This window comes from Scyliorhinus torazame, chromosome 29 (genome assembly GCF_047496885.1).
Source record: "Scyliorhinus torazame isolate Kashiwa2021f chromosome 29, sScyTor2.1, whole genome shotgun sequence".
Taxonomy (NCBI): domain Eukaryota; kingdom Metazoa; phylum Chordata; class Chondrichthyes; order Carcharhiniformes; family Scyliorhinidae; genus Scyliorhinus; species Scyliorhinus torazame.
Genome location: NC_092735.1, coordinates 41,968,462 through 41,986,211, shown reverse-complemented (window position 1 = coordinate 41,986,211; position 17,750 = coordinate 41,968,462). Strand labels below are relative to the sequence as shown.

At 50.8% G+C, this 17,750-nt stretch overlaps 1 protein-coding gene across 1 annotated transcript in view; it reads right to left on the bottom strand.

Moving 5' to 3' along the window:
* Positions 1–17,750, bottom strand: part of LOC140404159 (circularly permutated Ras protein 1-like) — a 175,850-nt gene that overhangs the window by 62,932 nt on the left and 95,168 nt on the right. The window contains exon 13 of the mRNA XM_072492576.1: positions 1,957–2,084. Within this exon, the coding sequence (XP_072348677.1) occupies positions 1,957–2,084 (128 nt within the window). The remainder of the gene's footprint in view (positions 1–1,956; positions 2,085–17,750) is intronic.

Sequence of the window (17,750 nt, the reverse complement as noted above, 5' to 3'; positions counted from 1 at the left end):
CAGCACTGTGGCACATTGGTTAGCACTGCTGCCTCACGGCTCTGAGAACCCAGGTTCGATCCCGGCCCCGGGTCACTGTCTGTCTGGAGTTTGCACATTCTCTCGGTGGGTTTCACCCCCACAACCCAAAGATGTGCAGGGTAGGTGAATTGGCCACGCTAAATTGCCTTAATTGGAAAAAAATAATTTTTAAAATAAGTGAGCACTTCACACATCCCAAGTAGATCCCGGTGGGTGGGCGGCCATGTGGCATGTGGGAGTCATTGCCCAGCTTCCCAGTGACACCTTGATGCGTGGACACTGCGGGGGCAGCGCCACAGACACAGCGGCCAATCTCCAAACACCCAGGGGATGGGCCCCAGTCTCGGGCCGATGTCAGCGGCTGAGTGTCTGGGGTGCAGGCTCCCCGCCCCCACGGCCGGGTGTGTTTGGGCAGTTGTGTCGGGGGTGAGGGGGCGCATGACCCCATGTCTGGGGGGGATAGGCTTGGGATTGATGGTTGGTCCATACCTCGAACGAAGAGCCAGAGACGTCAGACTGGTTGCAGTGAGGGTTGTTGGATTTGTCTCAGACAAGTGTACACAGTCTCCCGATGGTGCCAAATAAAATGGTGGCTGCAATGGGCAGTAGAGCCAGCGATACTGTTGTGGGTCTGCACTTTTTGCTCTTGCAAGCCCCTTGCCCTGTCTTGTTCCTCGCTTGGATAGTTTTAGGGTTCTCTCCTCAAATGGAGTTAGTATTTTCCGCTCAGGCCTTTGCTCTCTGCTTTTCATTATCCTGTAATGAGACTGAAAGGTTTGTGGGTGGGTGAAGAGTGGCAGGTGACAGGAGTTACCCCGGCTCCACGGGCAGGTCTTTCATATTTTGTGTCCTCCTGTGGCCCCTGCTGATGTTGACCAGCATTGCTTCCATCTCCAATCCAGGGTTTGTGACCTTACTGAATGGTCTCTGGTCCGTTTGACTTCACCATGAAGTGAGCGGTGGCACGTTTGATGACTCCTCAAGGCGGATTTATTTGGTCTTTTGCGCACCAGAAGGGCGAAGCCGAGTGGCAGGAGGTGTCGGAGGGCAGGGGGAAGGTTTTACTTCTCTAGGGCTGGTGGATGGATCCACAGACTAAGTGTGGGGCAAGAAGGAAAGAGCTTCTGGAACAGGGAATCTTTGTGGGGCTGCTCTGCCTGCGCAATGGTCAATAGAGCAGTGAATAAAGTATCTCAATGAACCGTTCTGTCAGCAGAGGAAGGAGGCCCTGGAAGACCAGGCCAAGGTGGTGGAACCGATTAAGTCGGGATCGAGAGAGTGGAGCAGAGGCTGCCAGGTCCAGGCGATCCAGAAAGTGGAGGAGGCGATGGGGGAGTAGTTGCCTCATTGGTGTCTGACGTGGGGGTGATGCGGGGGAGCCAGGAGAGGCTGAAGGAGAAGGTGGAGGATCTGGAGAATCGCTCGAGAAGACAAAACCTTGGGATAGAATCTGAGAATCAGAGAATTTACAGTGTAGTAGGAGGCCATTCGGCCCATCAAGTCTGCATTGGCTCTTGGAAAGAGCACCCATTTAAGCCCACACTGAAGCCAGCAGCGGGAGTGTCCATCCTGCCAGCCCCGTTTTACGGCGTGCCCCCATCACCAGCGGAATTCTCCTTCCCCGCAGCCGGCTAATGGGGGTTTCCCATTGTGGCCACCCCATCCGGTCGGGAAACCCGTGGGTGAGGCAGAGGATCCCGCGGGTAGTCAATACCCTGTCTAACCTAACTCCTTTTGGGGCTTCCCTGCTTCATAAGATTCAACTCCTGAGGCATCAGCGGACCCTTTTACTTTTTAACTTTCATGCCCCTCCCTGGTCCCTGGCTCAGCAGTGGTTAGAGACAAAGCAGGGTGGGATGAGAAGTTCATCAAGTGACTGCTTGAACCTATCGTCCTTCAGAGATGGTATTGTGTTATAATGTGAACAGCACTAACCCCTTTGTCATTGCATATTCAGCAAGGTGATTGTAGAAAAGCTTTGAGGATTGATAAATCTTATCATCCTTAATGTCCTCCAGATTTCCCAGGATGGTGTTAGCTCGTCCATCTGTACAAATTATAACCTGCAAAACACACAAAATATCTAAAATTGTTGAATTGTCTGAAAATCATCTTAAACTTAGCTGCCCATTGCAACATAAAGTTAATATCAGTGAAAGACTCCAGCACAATAGAACATCTGGTTCTTATCATAGAATCATAGAAGAATCATAGAAGTTTACAGCATGGAAACAGGCCCTTCGTCCCAACCAGTCCATGCTGCCCAGTTTTTACCATTAAGCTAGTCCCAGTTGCCCGCACTTGGCCCATAACCCTCTATACCCATCTTACCCATGTAACTATCTAAATGCTTTTTAAAAGACACAATTGTACCCGCCTCTACTACTACCTCTGGCAGCACATTCCAGACACTCACTACCCTCTGAGTGAAGAAATTGCCCCTCTGGGCCCTTCTGAATCTCTCCCCTCTCACCTTAAACCTATGCCCTCTAGTTTTAGACTCCCCTACCTTTGGGAAAAGATGTTGACTATCTACCTTATCTATGCCCCTCATTATTTTATAGACCTCTGTAAGATCACCCCTAAGCCTCCTACGCTCCAGGGAAAAAAGTCCCAGTCTATCCAGCCTCTCCTTATAACTCAAACCATCAAGTCCCGGTAACATCCTAGTAAATCTTTTCTGCACTCTTTCTAGTTTAATAATATCCTTTCTATAATGGGGTGACCAGAACTGCACACAGTATTCCAAGTGTGGCCGTACCAATGTCTTGTACATCTTCAACATACGTCCCAACTCCTGTATTCAATGTTCTAACCAATGAAACCAAGCATGCCGAATGCCTTCTTCATCACCCTGTCCACCTGCGACTCCACCTTCAAGGAGCTATGAACCTGTACTCCTAGATCTCTTTGTTCTACAACTCTTCCCAACGCCATACCATTAACTGAGTAGGTCCTGGCCTGATTTGATCTGCCAAAATGCATCACCTCACATTTATCTAAATTAAACTCCATCTGCCATTCATCGGCCCACTGGCCTAATTGATCAAGATCCCGTTGCACTCCTAGAAAACCTTCTTCACTATCCACTGTGCCACCAATCTTGGTGTCATCTGCAAACTTACTAACCATGCCTCCTAAATTCTCATCCAAATCATTAATATAAATCACAAATAACAGTGGACCCAGCACCGATCCCTGAGGCACACCACTGGTCACAGGCCTCCAGTTTGAAAAACAACCCTCTACAACCACCCTCTTCTGTCGTCCAGCCAATTTTGAATCCAATTGGCAACCTCACCCTGGATCCCGTGAGCTTTAACCTTCTGCAACAACCTACCATGCGGTACCTTGTCAAAGGCTTTGCTAAAGTCCATGCAGACAACGTCTACTGCACTGCCCTCATCTACCTTTTTGGTCACCCCCTCAAAAAACTCAATCAAATTTGTGAGACATGATTTTCCACGCACAAAGCCATGCTGACTGCCCCAAATCAGTCCTTGCCTCTCTAAATGCTTGTAGATCCTGTCTCTCAGAATACCTTCTAGCAACTTACCTACTACAGATGTTAGGCTCACCGGTCTGTAGTTCCCAGGCTTTTCCCTGCTGCCCTTCTTAAACAAGGGCACAACATTCGCCACTCTCCAATCTTCAGGCACCTCACCTGTGGCTGCCGATGATTCAAATATCTCTGTTAGGGGACCCGCAATTTCCTCCCTAGCCTCCCTCAACATCCTGGGATACATTTCATCAGGTCCCGGGGATTTATCTACCTTGATGCACTTTAAGACTTCCAGCACCTCCTCCTCTGTAATATGCACACTTCTCAAGACATCACTATTTATTTCCCTTAGTTTCCTAACATCCATGCCTTTCTCCACCGTGAATACCGATGAGAAATATTCATTCAGGATCTCACCCAACTCTTGTGGCTCTGCACATAGATGTCCTTGTTGATCCTTAAGAGGCCCTACTCTGTCCCTAGTTACTCTTTTTCCCTTTATGTATCTGTATTTTCCCTTTATGTATCTGTTGTGTGTGTTGATTGGTCCCATTGTGTGTCCATCAGTGTGTGTGTGTCTGCACCATGATATACTGGTGTATATTATGACATCCCCCCCTTTTATAAAAGAATGTATGTGTAAGAATGTTCCTAACTACGTGTGGGGTGCAAAGACATATTTACAGGACTACGTATATGAGAACTAAGCTATTTACATGGGAAGGTGCCTGGTGCAGAGAAGCAGTATGCAACAAAAATAACGAGATCAACACTATATACAAACCAGGGAAACGATCAAACAAAGCAACGAAACAATTCAGAAAGTGTATAAGTCCGCAAAGTTCATAAATTAAGTCTCTGAGGTGGGCGACGAATTCTGATTGACCGCCTCAAGGGTGGGTCGAGAGCCGCCGATTCAGGAGCGGGCTTGACTGCGTCAGAGCCGGGGGATACAGAGTGACAGGGAGCTCTGCACAGTCCGTGGCAGGTTCAGCAGGAGGGCGAGGCGACAGTGGACAATCACGTAGTGGAGGATCATGTGGAACGAGACGAAGGGCACGTCGATTGCGGCGCAGAATAGAGCCATCCGGTAGACGTACCAGGAACGAGCGGGGGGCCACCTGCCCAAGGACAACAGCGGTTGCAGACCAGCCACCATCTGAAAGATGGACGCGGCCATTGTCATCTGGAGCCAGAGCAGGGAGATCAGCTGCACGGGAGTCATGAGCCGCCTTGTGCTGTGCATGAGACAGCTGCATCCGGTGAAGGACCGGAACGTGGTCGAGTTCTGGGACATGGATGGACGGCACCGTCGTCCTCAGGGTGCGACCCATGAGCAATTGGGCTGGCGACAGGCCAGTGGACAGTGGGGCGGAGCGATAGACCAGCAAGACGAGGTAGAAATCGGACCCAGCATCGGCAGCCTTGCAGAGGAGCCGTTTGACGATATGGACTCCCTTCTCTGCTTTGCTGTTGAATTGGGGGTACAGGGGACTGGATGTCACATGGGAAAAATTGTATCGCCTAGCAAAATTGGACCATTCCTGGCTGGCGAAGCAGGGGCCATTGTCCGACATAACCGTGAGCGGGATGCCGTGTCGAGCAAAGGTTTCTTTACATGCACGAATGACTGCAGACGAGGTGAGGTCGTGCAACCGTATCACCTCCGGGTAATTCGAAAAGTAGTCCACGATATGGACATAGTCTCTACCCAGTGCGTGGAACAGGTCGATGCCCACCTTGGTCCATGGTGACGTGACCAACTCATGGGGCTGCAGGGTCTCACGTGGTTGGGACGGCTGGAAGCGCTGACAAGTGGGGCAGTTGAGCACTGTGTTGGCTATGTCCTCATTAATGCCGGGCCAGGACACTGCCTCTCGGGCCCGTCGGCGGCACTTTTCCACGCCAAGGTGGCCCTCGTGTAGTTGTTCCAGGACGAGCTGGCGCATGCTATGCGGAATGACAATGCGGTCCAGTTTTAGAAGAACCCCGTCTACTACCGCCAGATCATCTCTGACATTATAGAATTGAGGGCATTGGCCCTTGAGCCACCCGTCCGTTAGGTGGCGCCTGACACGTTGTAGCAAGGGGTCAGCCGCCGTCTCGCGGCAAATTTGGACGAGGCGTTCATCCGTGGCAGGTAGATTGGAGGCCGCGAATGCCACATGGGCGTCAACCTGGCAGACAAATCCCGCTGGGTCACATGGAGTGTTGACTGCCCTGGAGAGAGCGTCAGCAATGATGAGGTCTTTGCCTGGGGTGCATGCCAGCTGGAAGTCATATCCCCGGAGCTTGAGAAGAATACGCTGGAGGCGAGGCGTCATGTCGTTCAAGTTTTTCTGTATTATATTGACCAGCGGGCGATGGTCGGTCTCGACGGTGAATTGAGGAAGTCCGTAGACATAATCGTGAAACGTAACCACACTGGTCAGAAGGCCCAGGCATTCCTTTTCTATCTGCGCGTAGCGCTGCTCCGTGGGGGTCATCGCACGTGACGCATATGCAACAGGGGCCCATGATGAGGCCTCATCACGTTGCAGGAGCACTGCCCCAATGCCGGATTGACTGGCATCGGTCGAAATTTTGGTCTCCTTTGCTGGATCAAAGAAAGCTAAGACCGGGGCCGTGGTCAGTTTTGCCTTGAGTTCTCTCCATTCGCGCTCGTGGGCAGGGAGCCATTGGAAGTCTGTCGTCTTCCTGACCAGGTTCCTGAGAGCCGTGGTATGAGAGGCGAGGTTAGGAATAAATTTCCCTAAAAAATTGACCATGCCCAGAAATCGGAGGACCGCCTTCTTGTCCTCTGGTGTTTTCATAGCTGTGATAGCAGCTACCTTGTCCACATCCGGCTGCACACTCAACTGGGAGATGTGGTCCCCGAGGAACTTGAGTTCTGTCTGACCAAAAGAGCATTTGGCCCTGTTGAGGCGGAGGCCATGCTCATGTATACGTCTGAATACGCGCTGGAGGCGACTGACATGCTCCTGCGGGGTGGTGGACCAAATGATTATGTCATCGACATAGACGCGAACACCTTCAATGCCTTCCATCATTTGTTCCATAATCCTATGGAACACTTCTGATGCAGATATGACCCCAAACGGCATCCTGTTGTAACAATATCTGCCAAAGGGGGGATTAAATGTGCAGAGTTTCCTGCTGGATTTATCGAGCTGGATTTGCCAGAATCCTTTTGAGGCGTCGAGTTTGGTGAAGAGCTTGGCGCGAGCCATCTCACATGTGAGCTCTTCGCGCTTGGGAATTGGATAATGCTCCCTCATGATATTGCGATTTAGATCCTTGGGATCAATGCAAATTCTCAATTTGCCGGAGGCTTTTTTACACACACCATGGAACTGACCCAGTCAGTCGGTTCCGTGACTTTGGAAATCGCTCCTTGGTTCTGGAGGTCCTGCAGCTGCTGCTTGAGGTGGTCCTTAAGGGATGCTGGGACCCTGCGAGGTGCGTGCACCACAGGCGTGGCATTCTGTTTCCGTAAGATCTTGTAGGTGTACGGGAGCGTGCCCATGCCCTCGAAGACGTCGTGGTGCTGGGTGATAATGGCGTTGAGTTGCACCCTGAAGTCAGTGTCCCGAAAGGCAGACGCATCAGCAGGAGAGAGAGTGTGAACTCTCTGAACTAGGTTCAACAGCTTGCATGCCTGCACGCCAAGCAGGGAGGCTTTCGAGGAGCCCATGATTTCAAAGGGAAGGATTGCTTTGCGTGACCTGTGCGTCACTTCAAGTTGGCACGAGCCACTGGCAGCAATGGCATTGCCATTATAATCTAATAGCTGGCAGGCTGATGGTAGGATGGCTGGTTTGACACGATGGCTTTGGAGGTCAGACCGCGCAATGAGATTGGCTGAGGACCAGTGCCCAGGCGGAATCGTATTTGGGACCGGTTGACCGTCAGGGTGGCACACCACTCATCGTCCGGATCGATGCTGTTTACCGACAGAGGCTGGATTCTTTGCTTCGGGGACACCCTGTTTTTAGTAATGATACCGACTCAAAAAGGCGCCTTCAGGTCCTCGGTGTCAATGTTGGGTAGCAGGTCCGCATCGGACTCGGTGACCGTGGGTTGAATGGCCCGGACATTCCTGCGAGGCTGGCTGGAGCGATATGAGTTGGCAGGCTGAGCTGATCTGCATAAAGCAGCATAGTGGCCACGTTTGCCACATCTCAGGCATTGTCGGGATTTGGCAGGGCATTGCCGCTTTAAGTGGGCGGAGCCACAGTTGCCACACGTCGTAGCGTCAGTACGTTCGCCGTGCCGGTGTGGTCGTACGTGGTGCGCGCCTGCGCAGCACGTTTGTCGGCGTCCTCTCGTTTGGTGCGTACAAGCGCGGGAGTCCACTAAAAGCGCGCAAAATGGCTGCCCTCATCCAGGCTGAGGCCCTGGAGTTGCTCGATTGCTTGGACCTGTTCTGCCTCGTGGGGACCTTGCCGCGCCGTTTCAGCCGCTTTGATGTGGGAATGCCGGCTAGTGGCGTGTTCATGTAGCACGCAGGTCTCGATGGCGGTCGCTAGGGTGAACTGCTTTACCTTGAGGAGCTGCTGGCGTAGGGGGTCCGACTGAACACCGAAAATGATCTGGTCGCGTATCATGGAGTCGGAGGTGGGCCCGTAATTACAGGACTGCGCAAGGATGCGGAGGTGGGTGAGAAAGAACTGGAAAGGTTCATCCTTACCCTGCAAACGCTGTTGGAATATATAGCGCTCAAAACTTTCATTCACCTCTACGCTGCAGTGAGTGTCAAACTTGAGGAGGACCGTCTTGAACTTTGCTTTATCTTCATCATCCACAAAGGTGAGAGAATTGAAAATGTGGATGGCATGGTCCCCGGCCGTGGATAGGAAGAGAGCGATCTTTCTGGTGTCCGAGGCATCCTCCCGGTCTGTGGCTTCAAGGTAGAGCTGGAAGCGTTGTTTGAATATCTTCCAGTTGGCCCCTAGGTTACCGGTGATGCGGAGCGGCGGCGGCGGGCGGACGCTGTCCATTTTGCAGGATGACGGTATGCTGGTGGTAGGCAGATCACTTGCAGGTAGGTCTAAGAAGTTCTAACATCCCTCAACTACTGGTATCAGGATGTGTTGGGCACTCTGGATCCGTGGAACACATACAGGCCACCAACACTTAAAATAGTGCAACACTGTTTTATTAAGTTAGAAACTGTTGAACATACTTTCACTGTGGGTTAACACGATGTTAGATTAAACTAAAGACCTATGCCTTGTCCTAACCAGTCTATGCACTCAGCACATGGTGAAGATCTTTGCTGCAGGCTGTAAGCTCTGTCCTACTAGGAGGCTGCATCTCGAATGAGCGGGAACCTTGTCTTTATAGTGCTTGTGCTCTAACTGGTGATTGGCTGCGGTGCTGTGTGTGTTGATTGGTCTTGCTGTGTGTCCATCAGTGTGTGTGGCTGCACCATGATTATACTGGTGGATATTATGACAGTGGGCAGTATTGCAGCTGATCCTGGGGGCAGGTTTGTGATGGTTAGAGGGAAGTTGAGCGGACACCTGTGGCACTCGTGAACATTTATGCCCCAAATTGGGATAATGTGGATTTTCTGAGATGAGTTTTTGGGGAGGATTTGGACCTGGAAATGCCTGGGTTGAATGTGGGGGACATTTCGACACGGTTCTGGATCAAGGATTCTGAATCTGTCGTGTCCTCGGTCCTTGACGGTTTCAGCTACGGCAAAGGAGTTGATGGGGTTTATGAATCGCATGGGGGGGTGGACCCATGGTAGTTTGGGATGCCGAGGGCGAAGGGGTTTTCACACATGTACCGGGTGTAATCCTGGATTGATTTCTTTATGTTGGATAAAGACACACACATGCACACACACCACACACAGAATATCCGGAATATCTGAGGGTCCGGGAATACAGCTGGGGAGAAAGGCCGATGTCCTGGCCTTTGCCTCCCTGATCGCCGGGAGATGGATTTAGTTGTGTTGGTGGACTCGGAGCCGCTGAAGGCAGGGGTGTGGGTGAGCGACTTGGCAGAGTTCCTGCCATTCGGGGCTGGAGGAGGGGTTCACCTCGAGATTAAGCTGTTCATCGACTTCTTTAAGGAAAATTGAGCGGGAGTAAGGGGCTTATGTTGTTTTGTTTGTGGGGGATAAGGAGGCAGGTTTGGTTGGTTGGGGCAGTGGCAGGTTGGAGCATGGGGGTGGTACAGGGTGGATGGGTTGGTTGATTGGTTACCTGTTGCCGAAGATGGTTTTTGGTAGTTTTGTATATATGAAAAATGCCTTCAATAAAAATAATTATTTTTAAAAATTCACATTGGTATTTAAATATGTCAACGGCACCTTCAAACTCACCAGCTATTGGGAGATAAACCAGGTGAATGGAAGGAGAACGCACCTGTGCATAATTAATGAGGTTGTAAGTGCAGAATGTGGCGCGGATCCCGCTGCCCAGTGGCAAAGGCAGCACGAAAACCAGCCACAACCACATTTAGTTCCAAAAGCAAACACTTCACCCTTTGTGTCTGGTTCCATTGTGACTCCAGTAGAAGTGGAGCAATAGACACAAGAACAAAACTCTTCCACAATTATCCTTTCAGTCAACAACAAAGTCTCCTTCAGTAAAAAATATATTGGGCGCAATCTAACAGCTGTGCTGTGCAGGGCACAAATCCAAGCGAGTCGGTTAAATCATGGAGAGTCCGAAATCGGGAACCGCGGCAGACGGCGATCGGTTTCCAATCTACCCGGCCCGCTCCCGTTGGCTTGATCTGGATCCCACCTCAGCGCGGCGATAAATCAATAATCCCCAATCAAGGCCAATCCCCCTCCCATTAACGGGACAGAAACCCTATCTAATGGTCTCCAGTGATCTAACCGGAAGACCGGAAAGGGAAATGTCTCTTCACCTCCTCAGATCCCCTCAGAAGACATTACGCCAGATTCAGGTTTTTAAAAAGGAAAAATAAACAATGACTTCCTGCTGGGGAGTCGGTAAATCCCAGGAGGCCGCCGCATTTCACACCAATCTCGTTAATGAGATTGAAATGAATGCCAATTAATGATATTCCTGCCATTTTTGTGGGAGATCCGGAGCTCGTCATCAGGAGAGGGCTGGGATCCAGAGCCATCGTCGGGAAAGGGCTGGGATCCGGAGTCATCATCGGGAGCAGGTTGGGATCCGGAGTCATCATCGGGAAAGGGCTGGGATCCGGAGTCATCATCGGGAAAGGGCTGGGATCCGGAGTCATCATCGGGAAAGGGCTGGGATCCGGAGCTCGTCATCGGGAGAGGGCTGGGATCCAGAGCACATCATCGGGAAAGGGCTGGGATCCGGAGTCATCATCGGGAGAGGGCTGGGATCCGGAGTCATCATCGGGAAAGGGCTGGGATCCGGAGTCATCATCGGGGAGGGCTGGGATCCGGAGTCATCACCGGGAGAGGGCTGGGATCCGGAGTCATCATCGGGAAAGGGCTGGGATTCGGAGCTCGTCATCGGAAAAGGGCTGGGATCCGGAGTCATCATCGGGAGAGGGCTGGGATCGGAGTCACCATCGGGAGAGGGCTGGGATTCGGAGTCATCATCGGGAAAGGGCTGGGATCCGGAGTCATCATCGGGGGAAGGCTGGGATCCGGAGTCATCATCGGGAAAGGGATGGGATCCGGAGTCATCATCGGGAAAGGGATGGGATCCGGAGTCATCATCGGGAAAGGGCTGGGATCCGGAGTCATCATCGGGAAAGGGCTGGGATCCGGAGTCATCATCGGGAAAGGGATGGGATCCGGAGTCATCATCGGGAAAGGGCTGGGATCCGGAGTCATCATCGGGGGAGGGCTGGGATCCGGAGTCATCATCGGGAAAGGGCTGGGATCCGGAGTCATCATCGGGAGAGGGCTGTGATCCGGAGTCATCATCGGGAAAGGGCTGGGATCCGGAGTCATCATCGGGAAAGGGCTGGGATCCGGAGTCATCATCGGGAGAGGGATGGGATCCGGAGTCATCATCGGGAAAGGGCTGGGATCCGGAGCTCGTCATCGGGAAAGGGCTGGGATCCGGAGTCATCATCGGGAAAGGGCTGGGATCCGGAGTCATCATCGGGAGAGGGCTGTGATCCGGAGCACATCATCGGGAAAGGGATGGGATCCGGAGTCATCATCGGGGGAGGGCTGGGATCCGGAGTCATCATCGGGAAAGGGCTGGGATCCGGAGCTCGTCATCGGGAAAGGGCTGGGATCCGGAGTCATCATCGGGAAAGGGCTGGGATCCGGAGTCATCATCGGGAGAGGGCTGGGATCCGGAGCACATCATCGGGAAAGGGCTGGGATCCGGAGCACATCATCGGGAAAGGGCTGGGATCCGGAGCACATCATCGGGGAGGGCTGGGATCCGGAGTCATCATCAGGAAAGGGCTGGGATCCGGAGTCATCGTCGGGAAAGGGCTGGGATCCGGAGTCATCATCGGGAAAGGGCTGGGATCCGGAGTCATCATCGGGAAAGGGCTGGGATCCGGAGCACATCATCGGGAGAGGGCTGGGATCCGGAGTCATCATCGGGGGAGGGCTGGGATCCGGAGTCATCATCGGGAAAGGGCTGGGATCCGGAGTCATCGTCGGGAAAGGGCTGGGATCCGGAGTCATCATCGGGAAAGGGCTGGGATCCGGAGCACATCATCGGGGGAGGGCTGGGATCCGGAGTCATCATCGGGAAAGGGCTGGGATCCGGAGCACATCATCGGGGGAGGGCTGGGACCCGGAGTCATCATCGGGAAAGGGCTGGGATCCGGAGTCATCGTCGGGAAAGGGCTGGGATCCGGAGCACATCATCGGGGGAGGGCTGGGATCCGGAGTCATCATCGGGAAAGGGCTGGGATCCGGAGCACATCATCGGGGGAGGGCTGGGATCCGGAGTCATCATCGGGAGTGTGCCAGGACCTGGAGCGGGCCGGAATCCGCAACTCACCATCGGGAGCAAGTGGGATCGGGGCTCGTCATCGGCAGAGGGCTGGATGAGTTCCAAAATGGCTCATGCCTGGCACGAATCTCGATTTTTGGCCTCTCCTCTATTCACCCAGCACGCCATGATCCGTGTCCGCTGCAACGCGGACGCAGAATCGCGCAGGGTTATTTGTACATACTGTCATAATATCCACTCATGTATATCATGAGATGCAGACAGGCAGTGATTGACACACAGGGTAACCAATGAACACACAACACAGAACAACCAATCACCAGACAGGACACCACTATAAAGCCCACAGGGCATTAGAACTCTCCGTCTCTCAGGACACAGCCACTGAGACAGTCAGAGTGAACAAGCTAGTGAGCACTATCACCATGCGGTAGCTAGCTAGTCTGGTCAAGCCAGTCAGAGGTTATCAGTTAGATTAGTAGGGTGTCAACCCACAGCACAATATGTACAGCAGTCAGCTAGTTCAATAAAACAGTGTTGGATCATCTCCTGTGTCAGACGTCTGTTTCTAGTTTCACTGCATCCAGTTGCAGTTAACGTTGAACCAACTTGCTTCACACATCATATACTTTTCTTGAAATACTGCTTAGAGGGAGAGAGAGACAGAGAGAGAAAGAAATCCTTTTGCAGACCAGCCACATGTTTCGCTATCTTTAGGAGAATTGCTTGTTGCTGTTTTGCGGGAAGGCTTTGGCAAAAGCTCCTGCTCAGTTTCAAACTCCGAACCAAACTACAAGTTAAACTGCCTGCTACAGACTTGGCTCCTCCCATTAATTACATCCTTTATCCTACTCAGATCCCCTGACCTGTTTACCTAAGTCTAACCACAATAGCTGTGATCTAACAGCCTCATCACGCCTGACTTGGAAAGTGATGAGGCCGGTAAATCACACAAGAGGCCTCTCGCAAGATTTATGGGGCTTGTGTGTCGTGATCTGGAACATGCCTCAAAGGGTGTGATCCAGATTTGCATATTCAAGTGAACAGTTAGGCTCACTTGAATACGTCTGCACTCGAGTTACCCAGGGCGGGGGACCTCAAGGCCTTGACCTAGCACCATTACCACTGGTTGCCACAAACATGGACCAGGTGTACCATCACTTGAGGGGGTCTCTCAGGTGATCAGGGGGCCCCCAGGTGGTTGGGCTCTGGGCAGAGTGGTACCCTGGCACTCCCAATGTCACCTGGGCACTGCGGCATTGCCATGGTGCCCAGGTGACATTACCAGGCTGGTAGGGGCCAGGGTGCCATGCTGCAAGTGCCAAGATGTCCGTGTGGCATCTTTCCTGTGCCATGGATCGGGCTAGGATTGCTCTGCCCTTATGAAGTGGGGTTTGGGGGGAAGGGGAGGCTGCCAGACCCCCTATTTGGTAAGTTGGAGCCTGGGGAATGGCCAGAGGCCGCAGTGGGTGGCCTAGAGATCGGGGTGCCAGTTTTCAATGGCGCTCTGATCTCTTCCTGCACTGTGGGCTGAGCTCGTTAGTGCAGGAAATTAGTCTAAGTGCAGCCTTGGCGGGCCGTACCTCACTGAGGCCCAAAACTGAGGCAGAGTCCTGATTAATAGCGGGCCGTTCTGAGCGCTGCCAGCACCCCGCTAAATGCAGACAAAACTCGTTTCATTTCCATTAAATCGCGGCCATTGACTCAAATTATCTACTCTCCAGGGAATCTTTTTTCTATAAATAAACGTCCTTTAGGCCTCTCTTTGTAAACAGATACATGGTTGGAATGAATGATAATCTCACCTTTAGGACATTTAATTGCCCCTTTTCCAGTCACAGAGCCTGGATACCTTAAGGTAGATTGTTTAATAATCCAGGCACATGAATCCTTGTGTAAATAAACATTCTGCAATCGGCAGAGGGCAGCCGAGCCAGAAATGTTAATCAAGCAAAGTTTTCCTGAAGTTCAGCTGTTTCCAGAGTTTAATGTGTTTGTCGGGTCAGTAGAAAGACACGGACTGTTCAGAAACTGTACACTGTTGGGGTTTCGAGGTCAGGATCCTTTCCTAAAACCCCATCAAGCTCTCCATCTGACCCCCTGAGAGAGTTTTGATTAAATATCAGTGCCCCAATTGCAATTGTGGATATAGGTATTTGCCAGAATCTAATTTTGGAGGGTGTTGAAGGTGTGTGTGCACTGGTGGCTCGGTCGATATTTATTGTGCATCCAAACAGTTTTTGAGGACGGAGCAAAATGCTGCAGCTGGGCCCACAATCCAGAGGCCGATGGATCAAAACTATTGTCTGCTGTCCAATAACACACCTGGATTTTCCTTGCGGTAAATGTCTACTTTTGAGAAGGTGATCAGCTGCCTTCTTGAACTGCTGTGGTCCATGTATTGAAGGAACACATACAGGGCTGTTAGGAAGGGAGTTCCCGGCGACAGTGAAGAAATGGTAATGTGATTCCAAGTCAGGATGTGAGTGGCTTGGAGAGGAACGTGCAGTTGGTGGTGTTCCCCATGCAGCAGCTGCCCTTATCCTTCTAGTTAGTAGAGGTCATTGGTTTGGAAGGTGCTGTCAAAGAAAATTTGGTGAGTTGTACTGCATCTTGTAGATGGTACACACGGCTGCCACTTCACTTCTGGTGGAGGAAGTGGATGCTGAAGGTGGTGGATTGGGTACCAACAATCAGGCAACTTTATCCTGGATGGTGTGAAGCATCTTGAGTGTTGTTAGAATTACATTTATCCAGGTAAGTGGAGAGTGTTCCATCACATTCCTAACTTGTGCTTTGTAAATGTGGACAGGTTCTGGGGGTCAGGGGTTAATCGCCACAGATTTCCCAGTCTCTGACCTTCTGTAGCCATAGTATTTATATGTCTGGCCCAGTCCAGTTACTGGTCAATGGTAACCCACAGGATAATGAAAGTGGGAGATTCAGTAATGGTATTGCCATTGAATGTCGCACCGGTGGGAAGAACACCGGCTTAGCCAAAGTTTTGGAAATTTCCACCCAGGATTTCTCAGGCCCGGTTTCACTCAGGGATCTGACTTGTCCAATATTAGCAGAGGGAACAATAATAATACAGTCTACTCAATCTCTTCTGATCTCAGAAGCCAGTCCAGTAAACCTTTGTTGCACTCCCTCGAAGGCAAGTATGTTGTTCCTTAAGTAAGGAGCCCAAAACTGCAGGTGTGGTTTCACCAGTGCCCTGTAGTAAGACTTCTTTATCCTCCTACTCCAATTCATTTGTAACAAAAGACTAATATTCCCTTTTCCTTCCGAACTGCTTGTATAGCTATTAAATGTCTGTGGTTGATGGACGAGGACATGCAGACACTCTGAATGCAAATGTCTCTCTGCCTCCCACCATTGGAAATACATTCTGGATTTTCAGACTTCCTACCAAAGTGGAAAACGTCACACTTTGCCACACTGTATTCCCTCCTGCATGCTTTCGCTCGCTTACTCAATCTGCTTCAGCCTCCTTACTTTTCCATCTAACTTTGTATCATCAGCTCACTTGGATTATTACACTCATAAGAATATAAGAACTAGGAGCAGGAGTCGGCCATCTGGCCCCTCGAGCCTGCTCCACCATTCAATGAGATCATGGCTGATCTTTTGTGGACTCAGCTCCACTTTCCGGCCCGAACACCATATCCCCGAATCCCTTTATTCTTCAAAAAACTATCGATCTTTATCTTAAAAACATTTAATGAAGGAGCCTCTACTGCTTCACTGGGCAAGGAATTCCATAGATTCACAACCCTTTGGGTGAAGACGTTCCTCCTAAACTCAGTCCTAAATCTACTTCCACTTATTTTGAGGCTATGCCCCCTAGTTCTGCTTCCACCCGCCAGTGGAAAAAACCTGCCCGCATCTATCCTATCTATTCCCGTCATAATCTTATATGTTTCTATAAGATCCCCCCTCATTCTTCTAAATTCCAACAAGTACAGTCCCAGTCTACTCAATCTCTCCTCGTAATCCAACCCCTTCAACTCTGGGATTAACCTAGTGAATCTCCAGTGCCAGTACGTCCTTTCTCAAGTAAGGAGACCAAAACTGAACACAATACTCCAGGTGTGGCCTCACTAACACCTTATACAATTGCAGCAGAACCTCCCTAGTCTTAAACTCCATCCCTCTAGCAATGAAGGACAGAATTCCATTCGCCTTCTTAATCACCTGTGCACCTGTAAACCAACTTTTTGCGACTCATGCACTAGCACACCCAGGTCTCTCTGCACAGCAACATGTTTTAATATTTTATCACTTAAATAATAATCCCTTTTGCTGTTATTCCTACCAAAATGGATAACCTCACATTTGTCAACATTGTATTCCATCTGCCAGACCCTAGCCCATTCACTCAGCCTATCCAAATCCCTCTGCAGACTTCCAGTATCCTCTGCACTTTTTGCTTTACCACTTATCTTAGTGCCGTCTGCAAACTTGGACACATTGCCCTTGGTCCCCAAGTCCAAATCATCTATGTAAATTGTGAACAGTTGTGGGCCCAACACTGATCCCTGAGGGACACCACTAGCTACCGATTGCCAACCAGAGAAAGACCCATTAATCCCCACTCTTTGCTTTCTATTAATTAACCAATCCTCTATCCATGCTACTACTTTCCCCTTAATGCCATGCATCTTTATCTTATGCAACAACCTTTTGTGTGGCACCTTGTCAAAGGCTTTCTGGAAATCCAGATATACCACATCCATTGGATCCCCGTTATCTACCGCACTGGTAATGTCCTCAAAAAATTCCACTAAATTAGTTAGGCACGACCTGCCCTTTATGAACCCATGCTGCGCCTGCTCAATGGGACAATTTCCATCCAGATGCCTCGCTATTTCTTCCTTGATGATAGATTCCAGCATCTTCCCTACTACCGAAGTTAAGCTCACTGGCCTATAATTACCCGCTTTCTGCCTACCTCCTTTTTTAAACAGTGGTGTCACGTTTGCTAATTTCTAATCTGCCGGGACCACCCCAGAGTCTAGTGAATTTTGGTAAATTATCACTAGTGCATTTGCAATTTCCCTAGCCATCTCTTTTAGCACTCTGGGATGCATTCCATCAGGTCCAGGAGACTTGTCTACCTTTAGCCCATTAGCTTGCCCATCACTACCTCCTTGTTGATAACAATCCTCTCAAGGTCCTCACCTGTCATAGCCTCATTTCCATCAGTCACTGGCATGTTATTTGTGTCTTCCACTGTGAAGACCGACCCAAAAAACCTGTTCAGTTCCTCAGCCATTTCCTCATCTCCCATTATTAAATCTCCCTTCTCATCCTCTAAAGGACCATATTTA